General features: G+C 47.6%; 1 protein-coding gene across 2 annotated transcripts in view; it reads right to left on the minus strand.

The window, feature by feature from the left end:
* BSDC1 (BSD domain containing 1) overlaps positions 1 to 13,180 on the minus strand; it is a 215,875-nt gene that overhangs the window by 3,084 nt on the left and 199,611 nt on the right. For both annotated transcript variants that reach the window (XM_069068111.1, XM_069068110.1), the window contains 5 exons: positions 9,853 to 9,907; positions 8,998 to 9,113; positions 8,072 to 8,140; positions 7,875 to 7,953; positions 6,855 to 7,361 (listed from right to left, as the gene is read on the minus strand). In XM_069068111.1, coding sequence (XP_068924212.1) covers positions 6,855 to 7,361; positions 7,875 to 7,953; positions 8,072 to 8,140; positions 8,998 to 9,113; positions 9,853 to 9,907 — 826 coding nt within the window. The remainder of the gene's footprint in view (positions 1 to 6,854; positions 7,362 to 7,874; positions 7,954 to 8,071; positions 8,141 to 8,997; positions 9,114 to 9,852; positions 9,908 to 13,180) is intronic.

A 13,180-nucleotide genomic window follows, 5' to 3' on the forward strand; every position in this document is an offset into this window, starting at 1 on the left:
CTTTCCAGTTCTGAATACCAAGCAAAATATGTATGTAAGATGTCGCAGTCCTATGAAAGATACATGTAGAATCATGGGATCACAGACGTGGGAATAAAAAGGGACCTTAGAGACCATTTCATGGGAGCTGGAAGGAAACTCAGAGGCCAGCTAGTATCTAGTCCAACCAACACCTGATCATCCCTGGGATATCCCTGACAAGGACAGTGATGGGGACCTCACCATCTCACTTTGAACAACTTTTCACTGGATTGAAATTCACCTCTATCCAGTTTCCTTCATTTACTCCTAATTTTGGTTTCTGGAACCTACCAGAGCATGTCTCATCCCTCTTCCCCATGACATCCCTATGAATATTTTTATCTTAGCACAGCCTTCTCTTCTCCAGACTAAATATGCCTAGCAGGCAGTTGGAAATAAGTGATTAGAATCTGGGAATGTGTGCAGCTAAAGTTACAGATCTGAACCCATTATTGTAATAATAACGGCATCTACCTAATGCTTTAAGGCTTGCAAAGCATTTATGTGCTATATGATTTGACTACAAGAAACATACTAGGAAATGAGGACGGTGCAGAGAAGAATCACATAGCAAGTTGGCCTTGAGGCTGAGATTCTCAGCTGCCAGGAGGGGTCAGGAGGAGGCAGGTGGGGGTGTGGGGGAGGGGGGGGGGAACACCTGATTCTTCTCCAGCATTCTCTGCACTCCCACTACATGGCACACAAGGCCTAAGAGTGTCTAGTAGCCTGACTTTCTAGCTCTCTATCAGGTGCTTGACTTCTGCCCTGAGCAGCTAGCCACTACATCTTCCGACATTTACAGCTGTATTGCTGGCAGGCCTGCAGGCTATGTTTAGGAGACCCCACAGAGAGTAGAAGATTTGGGGATTCTCCATACATAGGGAATAGCTGAATGGCTTGGAATGTTCAAGTCCTCTTCTATGGCCTCAATGCTAAGCCCCTCCTAAATAATCCTCCAGCCTCCAGTTTAAATGCCTAATAAGCATAAATCATGGTGCCAGGCTTTGGTCACAAAAAACCCCAAACCAGTTCTGCCCTCAAGAAGGGTTACATTCTATTGGAAGACACACAAAATGAACATTTAAAAGTAAACATAAGGTAACCTGAAGAGGGTTAAAGTAGTAGCAGCTTCAAGTATTACCAAAGAATTCGCTTGGCAGTGGGGAAGATAAGAAAGACCCTGAAGCAAGAGGAATGAGAGGAATGATTTGGAACCTAGGGATTCTAAGAAGTCAAGATGAAGAGGTCATGCACTGCACGGAAGGGGACAGCCACATAAAGCTGTGAGATGGAAGGTGAAACGATACATGCTTGGGCCACTGCAGGATTGGCATCTGGGTTGAATGTAGAGTAGGTGGAAGGTGGTCACATGAAAAAAAAGGTGGAGAGGAAAGTGGGGGTCAGACCATGGCAGGCTTCAGATGTATTTCAGAGGCAGCAGGGAGCCAGCTAATACATGTGTTTGAACAGAAGGATGATCATAGATGCAAAGGGCCCCAAAGATCCAATCTCTTCATTTATCAATTAGGAAACTGTGGGCCAGAGAAGTTAAATAAGTTGCCAAAGTCACAAGGTAGAAAGTAGGAGAGCTAGGATTAAAATCCAAGTCCTTTAATGGAACAAGCATTTGGTCTGGAGTCGGAAGATGTGGGTTCAAATCCTAGCTCTGACATTTCCCCAGCTGCATGACTTTGGGCAATGTCATCTAACCTCTCTAGGCTACAGTTTTGTTATTTTTAAAGTGAGGAGGCTGGACTAGATGGCCTCCAAGGTCCCTTCTAGCTCTGCAGCTGGTCCTCTGATTCCAAACTCAGGGGCAGGATGATGCTTTGACATGCTTTTGGCAGCCATGGAAACAAATCACAGGGAAGTAGAGACCAATTAGCAGGCTGCTGCAATAATCTAGGCAAGAAGTACTAAGAGCCCGCACAAGCTCAGAAGACAAATCAGTGAAGAGATAGGCATGGACCAGAGAGATGTTATGGAGACAGAATGGATGGTTACAGGGAGCAAGGTGGATGACTGCTGGCATGTGAAGCTGGAGGCGTAGAAGGAGAGTACCACCTGGACAGCAAAAGGGAAGTTTCTGGAGGAAGATGGAGGACAGGGAAGATAATGAGTCCTGTTTTGAGACATACTGAGTTTCAAATACTAGTGGGACACCAAGGAAATGTCTAGCAGGTAATGCAGGGCTATCTGGCTGTATTTAGGAGATCTGGGGTCATCTGTAAAGAGATGATGATGAAGTTCATTGGAAATAATAAGAGAAAAGTAGAATTAAGAGAGCCCAGGACACAACCTTGGAGGACATCCACAATTAGTGGGCAGGAGGGAGATGGTGAGCCATTAAAGAAGACTAGGGAGCACTCAGGAGAATAATGGTACACAAGGCAGTGGAAGAAAGACCATCCAGGAGGACAGGGGTGCTTGGGACACTGCCCTCTCCTGGCTTCTCCTGTCTCTTTAGGCTACCTCTAGAGCTTTGGGGGGCATCCTGCATTAGCCTTTCTGGACAGCTCCAACTGGATCTCCAACAGGCATCTCAAACACAATATGTCCAAAACAAGATTCTAATCATTTCTACCTTTACAACACCCCCTTCTCTCTACCAAGGCTTCACAAAAGTTCAGGCCATTATCATCTATTTCCTGGATTACTACAATAGCTTTCTAACTGGATTCCCTGTCTCAAGTCGTTCCTCACTCCAATCCATTCTCCACTCAACTCTGTGAGTGTATGGGGCTGACCATAGCACTCTGTCAACTCCAATGACTTCCTATTACCTCCAGGATAAAACATAAACTCTTCCATTTGGCACAGAAAGCCCTACAACCTGCCCCCTTCCTGCTCTTCTTGTTTTCTTAGACTTGATTTCTCTCTCTATATATATTCTACATTCCATTGGAGGCTATACAGACCTTGCCATTTCTCAAAAATTATACTCTGACTAGACTCCATGCCTTTTCACTGGCTGTCCCCATGCTTTACCCCCCACCTCCTGGCTTCCCTGCCGAAAGCAGCTCAAATGTTTTTGTCATTCTTTATATCCCTAGTGCTTAACAGTGCCTGGCACATAGTAAGTGGTTAATAAACGCCTGCTATCAAGAGATACACACGGAGGACAAACAGAAGGAGAACTGAGAAAAGGCCACTGCATTCAATAATCACAATGATCACTGGCAACCTTGGAAGGACAGCCTTAGCTAAGGAGTAGAGTTGGAGGCCAGGGGTTGAAAAAGGGTGAGCAGGAGGTGAACAAGTGCCTACAAGTATAGATTTTTTTCCCCCTAGGAGTTTGGCAGTGAAAGGAAAAAGGCCAGTAGTTTAAGGAGCTCACAAGCGCAAATGATTCTGAATGGACAGAGGAGACCTAGACATGTGTGTAGCCTGCAGGGAAAGAGTCAGGAAATAGGGAGAGATTAAAGATGAGAGACTCACTGCAGGGACAAATTCTCAGAGGAAACAGGAGGAAACTGGATCAAGGGCAGAAGTACCAGCATTGGCTGAATCACAAAAACGGAGCAGAACAAGACCAAGAGGCTGTGAGGTCTGTAGTAGGGATGAAAAGGCAGATAAAAGGTGAGTCACTTCAATTCAAACAAGCACTTACTAATTTGCCTACTATGTGCCAGTCCTTGTGCTAGGTAGGAGGTACAAAGACAAAGTGAAAAGCAGAGCTTACCTTTTACTGGAGGTGGAATAACAACTACGACTCAATAAGCCATCGATCACTTGAGGAGGGGAGAGAGAGAGCACCGCACAGCTAAGGGGAAGGGTTCTGAGGGAGAGGAGGCCTCTGAGCCGAGCCCTGAAAAGGAACTAAAGATTCTAAGGGCCATTGGCGAGGTGGCAAATGAGAAGAAATGTCAAGTTAGTCCAGAAAGGCAGACTGGGCTGCTTCCCCTGAGTCAGCAAAGCAGGAGCTGAGGCTGCAGGGAGCAAACAGAATGGGCCAGAGGAGGGTCTGGAGGAGAGAAGAAAGGGTTTGGAGAATCTGCTCCAGGGAGTGAGAGTGAATCAAGGAAGGACAAAAAGATTACCAAAGAACAGTGAGGACCCAGTTACAATTATGTAACATAAATCTGGCACATTATGCCAAAAGACTGGCACAAGACCACTCTGATACAACTGGAGTCTGAGAGTGGCCGTGTGTCCCTTGTCTGTCTGGGCACACATGAGAAAAGAAGCAAGTATGCAGCTGAAGGAGGTCAGGTATTTAGTGTCTTTTGAAAGGAAACAGCTTTCTATGACTGCAAAATATAAGTCATATGAAAGAAAACGGTCTAGGATGAAAGGTAGCTTCTAACAACAGAATGGAGATTGTAGAGGGTACCATGGAAGGTAAGAGCAGAAGAAAACAGGGCCTGGAAAAAGAAGGTTGAAGAAGATGATGGCTATGAGAAAGTGGGAAGTGGGTTTCTGTTTTGAAAGGCAGGCAGAGAGGACCTCTCAGGATCACACAGCTAGTAAGGGCGCTCTGTGTCCTCTGGCACCACCTGGCTGCCACACAGGGATGGGGTTGCAAGTAAAAAAACCAAACAGCTTATTTTATTCTGACAACATCCCTGGTAGATCTCCTCATACCTATTCTACAGAAGAAGACAGTGAAGTGGCTTCCCCAGGGGGACACCCTGAGTAAGTGGCCCGGCTGCTGGGCTGATGCTGAGACGCAGGAAAGACCCAACCATCTTGCCTGATGGGTCAGTTTCTGAGTGCCTGCTGAGGCCTCGGATGGAAAGGTCTTAGGCTGAGCCACTTTAAATGACTCCAATGGGAGCCTTCGAGTCCTCCTTCCTACCCATATCTTTCCAAAATAATTTTAGATCAGAACTTTCCTTTCCACTCCTAGCCTATTACTGAGGCTCCCTTCCTTCTGGTCTCATGCTGGGTCAGCAACCCCAAGAACACTCTTCTTTAAATGCCGACAGAAACAAGTCAGGCCTTTGCTTTCTAGCGGCCAGGCACCTTGGCCTGGCAGTCAAAGCTTCCCACCATCTGGCCCTGCCTGCCCCTATCTCATTTCCTTTCTAACTGCTCCCCAGCATCCATCCTGCCATGTGGAGATGGGCCCAGGCTGGCCCTGCCTCCTCCCCATCCTGGCAGCACTGCTGACTCAGTCAGACTTCACCAAGTCCCCTCCATCTCTCTTCCTGTCTTCCTTCTTTGGAATATAAGCTTCTGGAGGGCAGGGATTCTCTTTCCTTTTGCTTGTCATTGCATCCCAGCACTCAGCACCAGTGCCTGGCACATAGAAGGCAGCTAAATGCTTACTGCTTGCCTGCCAAGGCTCCCAGAACTTCACAAAGCTTTGAGAAGGTGGCCAAGAAAGCTCATCTCAGGACTGAGGAAGGGATAGTCCTTTTGTCCCCTTCACCCTGCCCTGGGCAGCCACATCTGTAATTCTGTATTCTGTTCTGGCCACATTTTAGAAAGAAAAGCTACCAGGAATAGTAGCCAAGATGGTGAAAGGCCTTGAGTTAATTTCTTTTCTTTTTTTTTGAGGAAATTGGGGTTAAGTGACTTGCCCAGGGTCATGCAGCTAGTAAGTGTCTAAGGGCAGATTTTAACTTGGGTCCTCCTGACTCTAGGGCAGGTGCTCTACTTCCTGTACTGCCTAGCCACGAGTTCATTTCTTAAGGATTATAGCCTGCAGACGTGATAGCTGTCTTAAAATATCTGAAGAATGGTCACCTCACAGAACATATTAGTAATAACAATGATAATGAAAATAATGATCACTAGGCATTTATACAGGGTTTTAAAGTCTGCAAAGTGCTTACAACATGCTATCTTAAATTAGGAGGTAGACTAGGAACTATGAAAAGAAATTGCAAAATGGAAAATTGAGGCTCAATGTAAGAAAAGAACTTCTTCATCCACAAAGTGGGCTGGGTCGGGCTGCTCTGGGAGCCTCCTCAGGGGAGGTCTTCAGGTAGACATGGATGAACACAGTATGCACCAGAGGGGAAAGCCTTCTGCAGACAAGAGCAGCTAAGAGAGTTACCAAGGGCCCTCCCCAGTCTGAAGTCCTGGGATCCTGAGCCGCAGTGTAACACTCTCAGTTTACATAAGAAAATAGGCCCACGTAAGGGACTAGTCCCCTGTTAAGTCAGTGCCAGAGATGTGGTGGGAGCCCTGGTGTTCTGACCTCTGGGCTGGTGTCCTTTCCCCTCTGGTGCAATGCTGCCTTCCCTGGCTTGGGATTTTCACTGTTCCCTTCAGGCTCTGTGTCAGGACAGTCCTGCAGCCTAGGATGCCTCTGGCCTTTCTTGGAAAATTATACTATTCTTGAAGTTCAAAACTCACCCCTCCACTAAGTTTTCCCCAATTATTCTTATATTGCTATTGAAACGTGAGTTATTGTTACTCTCACTCCCACATAATTTCTTCTATGAACTGAGGATGGTAGAACTGGAAGGGACAGTAACTCGTGTGTGTGTGTGTGTGTGTGTGTGGACACACAGACTGTGGCCTTCTCAGCTGCCCTGGTTCTGCCTTGGATCCCCTACCAGGACTGTTTAGCAATGGATGAATACACCATGAGCTCTGGGGACTCCTGCCTAAGTCACTTTCTTTCTTCACCTTATCCTTTCATACCAGCATTACAATGGTGTCACCTCAATAGAAAACACTGCCACCACCCATGCTCCCAAATCACCACTCCCAGCCCAGGGTCAGTGAGAACTGGCCAAAAGTCAGTAAGAAAGAGGCAGTTGGGCTCTGCCCCTAAAAACCGGACCAGAATAAAGGATGTGGGTCAGTATGTTTCAAGGATACTCCCAACTGCCCCTGCCCCTCCAACTCTCTCCTGGGCTCTGGCCTTTAAGACCCACCTTTCTTCCCATTGTTGGAAGGCGTAGACTTCCCACTGTCCGAGTTCAATTCAAACACCCGTAAGTCTGTTGGTCCCTCCTCTCTCAGAGTCTCTACTCTGATCACTGGCTTGGGTTCAGAGCTGCTTGGACGCCCACTGGGGGTTGAAAGCTTGGGCTGCTCTATAGAGGGTGGGCCCGTCTCTCCTGCATCAGCTGTGAGAATGTGGTCTTCCAAAGTGGCTTCCAAAAGCTTTTGAGAGAGGTCCTTAGCAGGGGCTGTCGGCACCAGTGCTGGGGCTTCAGGTGTAAAAGCAGGGTTGACGACCTGGGTCACGAGGGAGACACTCTCGCTACTCTCTGACGGGGTGACCTCTGCTGAGGGCGTAGCCACAATTCCCAAACTGTCCTCAGAAGGACTCTGAGGATGGCTGGCCAAACCCTTAGCAGTTGGGGCAGGGCCTGGCATAGCAGCTTTTTCCTCTTCTTGGGACTGCATATTCAGCTGAGATGTTACTAAGGGTCCCTCTGTGGGGGTGAATGGGAAAGGGAAAAAAAGGGGTTAACACTGTGACTGAACAGGGTCCAGCATATGCCTAACACACAGCCGGCACGGACTTAGGAAGGCATTAGAGGTAACAACTGTTCTAATAGTACTTCTTCTATCAGAGTTTCCTGAGAAGCCCTTTATCTTCTTTTTCACCAGCAGAACTGCCATATATTCTTTAAAGTAAAAAATCAAATGCAATGTCCTCTAGGAAGTCAGCAGTAAGCGTGGCCCTCAGACTTCAGACAGCGCTTGGCACCTCAATAAGACATTTACCATGTCATATCTAATCACATGCATACTATCTCCCATTGAAGTGTAAGCTCCTTGAGGGCAGGGATCATGCCTCCCCTAGAATGCATATACAGTCCACAGCTCTTCACACTGTATCTGTGAATGAATGGATGGCGGGACCTCAGCAGAGTACAAGTCCTCAAAGTATGTGTAACCACGGGCAGGTGGCACATTTGGCCAAGGAGCCCTTCCTCACTCACCTTCCTCTTCTTCCCAGCCTGGTTCCTCAGAAACACTTTTTTCTGCCCGTTGTTTCAGAGCATCCCTCCGGGCCTCTTCCTAGAGAAGGAGAAGAGACAGATGGGGGTCAAGACGCCTGCCCCCAAGCTCTTTCTTCCATTCACCCTAACCCACCAATCCTCTGCCCGCCACCCTTCACAGGCAAGGACTGGCATACCTGTTCTAAGTGGTGGAGTCTGTAGAAGTATCGGTGCCAAAATTCTGAGTGGGAAACTGCTGCTGGGACCTGGAGAAATGTGAAAGTCTAAGTATATCACAGGGAAAGAGGCTGCCTTCACAAAGTGCCAAGATTCTTTTGGGCTTACCAATTGGTCTGTACCAAGTAGTACCCACCAGCAAGCTTTAAAACAATGTGGAACCCCTCAAACATTTTGTTTAAATCTTGTTCCCAATCAGGCATTGTCCCAAATAACAGACTATGTCACTCCTCTGCTCACACATCTTCACTGGCTCCCTGGTTTTCATGGAGTCAAGTTCAAAACCCATATCTGATATTCAAGCTCTTTAATATTGGACACACCTTAGCTTTCAACAAATCCTTACTGTTTCCAACCTTACCTCATGTAAAAATGCATTCAGGAGGCATAACACAGATGTCAAAGATGGGCAACAGAGCTAAACTGGTGGATTCACTCTCCCCACCACATGCCCTATGCTTTCCTCCTCACCTGCTGAATGCCTGCAGGATATTTAAAGCTCAGTCAAAATGCTGCCTTCTCCACAAAGCCTTCCTTGACCCCTTCCTTCCACTGCCCATCTGGGACATCACTCTGTTTTACACTCCTTAATGCACTCACCTAATACTGTGAACTGTAGACCCCTGTACTAAACTGAGCTCCATGAGACCAGGGTCTATGTCTGGCCTGAATTTTGCAACTCCCCTCACACCCAGAACAAGTTTCTCTGTACATGGGGGTTGAATGTTTGCTGAATGGATGAAAGGCAAGAGAATCGGTCTTGCTCATAATGGTTCTGCACCCCTGGTTCTCTGACACCCAGATCAGCCAGCTCTGCCAGTTCACTGCCTAGGAGCCTCCTACACTGGGCTGGCCATGTTCAGTCCCACCCCAAAGGGCTCCTCACCATCTTGGTATAGAGAGCCCGGATGGAGGGGCTGCTGATGAGCAGACTGGAGATCTCTTCTTTCTTTTCCTCCAAATGGAACTGAGATAGCCAGGTGTCAAACAGCTCTGGAGGTCCTTCGAAGGAACAGATACACAGTACAGAATGACACAACACACCATGACAAGTGTAATTAAGTGCCCTCTGGGTGTAGAAAACTGTGCCAAGGAGACACAAAGTTTAGAGAAAAGAGTTCGTGCCCTCTTAGAGCATATACTTTAGTAAAGTAGGGAGACAGACCCAGACCTTACATAGGATTAGATAGCTGAAACAAAGGAGGGCCAGAGGAGGGCTAAAAAGGAGCTTCACTGTTCTTGGGGGTAGGGGTAAAACAGGAAGAGAAGGAAATCGAGCAAGTTTCCTGAAGGAGGTGGTGCTTCAATTGGGATTCCTGCATCTACAAAGGGAGGGGGTTGGCTTGTGTCACCTCTAGAGTCACAGGAGCGAGAAAGTACTGGAACCAGAGAGGCCATCTAGTCCAAGACCCTCCTAGAAATGAGCAAACTGAGGCCGAGAGAAGCTAAGTGACTTGTAAAAGGTCACAAGGCTGACACTGAGCAGGGATCCAAACTCAGGTTCAGAGCTCTTCTTACCCTACCCACTGCTCTGGGTCCCTTCTGGCTCTGAATCCATGATCCTATGACTCTTGGGTGAAGAGCTTCAGGGCACTGAGCAGGGCCACGAAACACTACTGGCAGCAGCAATACTGGTCACCAGCATGGGCACAGGAAGCCAGTCTCATCCAGCACACTGGCACCTCTACAGCCTAGGGCATGGGAGGGGGGGGCCTGTGGCTTCCATGCTCCCCCCACTTACCATCAGGTTCGTTGCAGTATGTAGCCGGGTCTGACTGCAGGCTGTATAGACGAGCCTAGAACAAGAGACATAAAGAAGCACAGAGTGTGAGAGAGACCCCAGAGAGGAGCGGGCGCATCCCTCCCTGTCTCCCTGGAGCCCAGCCTGTGGAGGACACACTCCCTCAATCACTGGGCCTGTCTGCTTCTTGCTCCCTCTGGAAGCCCATCATTTAAGAGGCATATATTCCATTCTTCACCACGCACCCAGGAGAGAGTTCTGGCAGGCTTTCCCTGGCTCCCAAGGGAGGCCCCAGGTCAGCATGTAGGCTGTGGAGGCAGACCCACCCTTTGACCCTGGGGGCTAGAAGACCTTAGGTCCTGGCGTGAACACTTCAGGTAGGTCCCTTCACCTCTCAGAGCCTCAGTCCCCTCATCTGAGAAATGTGGATGGGAACAATACTGCTCCCACTGCTCATCTCCAAAGGCTGTTGTAGAAAGGCATTTTGTAATGTGGGATGGGCAGCACATCTGAGAGCCACCCTGATAATGGCCTCGACTGATTCTGAAGGCTGCCCAAGAGCCAGCACAAAGTCTTCCTGATCAAGCTGCTCAAACCAAACCCCTGTACCTAAGCCCAGCCCATCATCCAAGTGCCTGTGACACAAACTCCTTCCAGCCGAGGGCCTGTGTGCCTCTGCCTGGTTCAGAAGCCAGTGCCAGTGAGCCTCAGAGGCTTCAGGAAAGGCCTGGTCGTGGGCTTGGTCAACCATCAAAGGATAAGTCGGTCAGCAGGGGCTGAATCTTGTTCAGCTAGAGATTCATAAAGATCCTTGACAAAGGTGTGGCAGCTTTGTGATCTGCATCAGGAGACCCCACATCAGTGAAATAGAAGAGGCCTGAAGTAATTAAAGTCTTTAGATGGGAATACACCTGAATTATTATTTCTACACTACAAGTGAGGAAAGTGAGTCTCGGAGAGGTTAAGCTGAAGATGAGGCGGGACTTAAGGACTAATTTCTAAGCATATGAGCCTTGGGGATTTTTAAAGACAAGCTGGAGAGCCATCAATGATTGCCTAATAACACACTGAGTGCAGGGAAGAATGAGGCCAGAGCCACTGCCCTTCATTTGGCTGAGTCTCCAGACTCTAAACTGAATCCAAACATCACAGAATAAAACATTAATTCTGTAAAACTTGGACTCAGTCAAAAGGCTTCACCCAAGTACCTAGAAGGCCACATGTGGCCTCGAGGCTGTAGGTTCCCCACCCCTGGTAGAGGAAGCTCTGGTCCTGGCATGCCACCAGGATTTCAGCATGTCCTTAGAAACTCAATCTAACTTGAATGCCAGAATAAAGGGTTTTGATTTTTATCTTTCAGGGAATGAGGATCTACTGGAGTAAAGACCAGTGTAGGAAGTATTTTATTCTAAAAAGCTGCCTGGACGTGGCTATATGGCACAGAATTCATGTTAGAAAGACCTGAGTTCAAACACTGAATCAGATATTTCCTAGCTATGTGAACCCAAGCAAATCACTTACAAACCTCTGTTTGCCTTAGTTCCCTCACCTGTAAAATGAGGAAGCTGGACTTAATCACTTCTAAAAATCTCTTCCAGTTTTAAATATATGGCCCTATGAAACACACTAACAATAAATAAAGAAGAGATACACTGCCAAATTACATCTATGTAATTTTGAATTATTCAAAGCTTTTTTTTGTTATGAGTATGAAAATGAAAAATTAACCAGTTCCCCAAAGCTGCACTCATCTGTTCCTTCAGTCCCTATATACTGAACCCCTTCCACTGTATGGGAATCTGGGAGACCGAAACATAGACTCAAAAGAAACACTGACTTTAACAGCCAGAAGGGACTCTACCACATCTCTAGGACTCTAGCCCTCTCATTTTACAATGGAAGGAACTGAGGCCCAGAGAAAAGTGACTTGCCCAGCACAGGCAGTCAGAAGCAGAGGTTCTCAGCTCTCAAGTCTAGGGCTCTTTCCACACACAGCATGCTATCTCCTGGTAGGATACAGCTCCTGCCCCCTATTGTTTGTGGTCGTGTTGGGTCAGGAGAAGTATGAATGAGACCACTGAACAGCAACATGAGACAGTATGAGCTTTAAGGGTGCAAACCAGTGGCTCCTGGAGTCAGGAAAGGGAAATGACAGTCGTGGCTCTGGCAGGGGGGAGGTCTTGGGTTGGGCCCTGAAGGCTAGGCCAGCTTTGAAGCACAGAGGGGGCAGGGAGGTGGGATGGGGTGTGGTGGGGTAAGACAACCTCAGACAAAGCTCAGAGCTGAGACAGAACAAGGAATTTAAAAAGCCAGCTTGGTTAGAGCAGAAGCCTTCTCTTGGAACATGAGAGATAAAGTCAGATAGGTGGATTGGGACTAAGTAATGGAAGGTCCTGAATGCAGCTTGAGGATGTTGGATTTTTTTTTGGTAGGAAATGGTGTAAGTATTTTAGGGAAATTACTTGAGTTGTATGTGACAGACAGAATGAAAGAGATCAGTAGCAGAACATCAGTTGGGGGAAGCTAGGTGGCGAAGTGAATAGAGCACTGGCCCTGGAGTCAGGAGGACCTGAGTTCAAATTGGGCCTCAGACACTTAACTAGCTGTGTGACCTTGGGCAAGTCACTTAACCCCAATTGCCCTGCCTCTCCCCCCCCCAAAAGAACATCCGTTAGCAGGTTATTACAATCACCTACAGAAGTAGTCTTCAGGATTTCTACTGGAGGGATGACCATGGGAGTGACTAGATATAGGGGATGAAGGAGAGCCAGTTTAATATAAGAGAAAAAGAAGTGGACTCATATTTGGCCTATTTGTTTGAATGCTGGCCCAACTGCTTGCCAGCTATGTGGCCTTGGGGAACCCATTTCACTTCTCCGAGACTCAGTTTCCTAATCAGTAAAATGAGTACTTGGCAAGCTACAACTGGTGGCCAAATGTGGCTTGCCACCTGTCTCTGTCTCTAAGAATGGCTTTGCTGGATTTAAACATGTAAAAAACATTCTTAACTCAGCTAGCTGTAGCCTGCCAACCTCTGGCCTGGAGGAGAGCCCCTAGCATGTTGGGTGTGCCCTCTGATCTACAGGAGGCCATGGAGGAAAAGAAATGCCCGGCAAGAGCTGTGATCTTCCTTGACGGAGAGAAGGCTGATCCCTGAGCCATCACTAATCCACTGAGGTAGGAGTACTTCCCTCCCACTGCTACTCTGGGGATTCAATGAAACAACTCACATAAAGTGGCTTAGAAAGACAGACATGTGAGCTATGATTACTATCACCCGGGTCTTTTTCAGGGTACAGCCTGTTTTCCTGTTGTATCAGGAATTCCC

Source organism: Petaurus breviceps, unplaced genomic scaffold, assembly GCF_028583685.1.
Source record: "Petaurus breviceps papuanus isolate PSGF00001 unplaced genomic scaffold, PetGlider_PUasm1.0 90760, whole genome shotgun sequence".
NCBI lineage: Eukaryota > Metazoa > Chordata > Mammalia > Diprotodontia > Petauridae > Petaurus > Petaurus breviceps.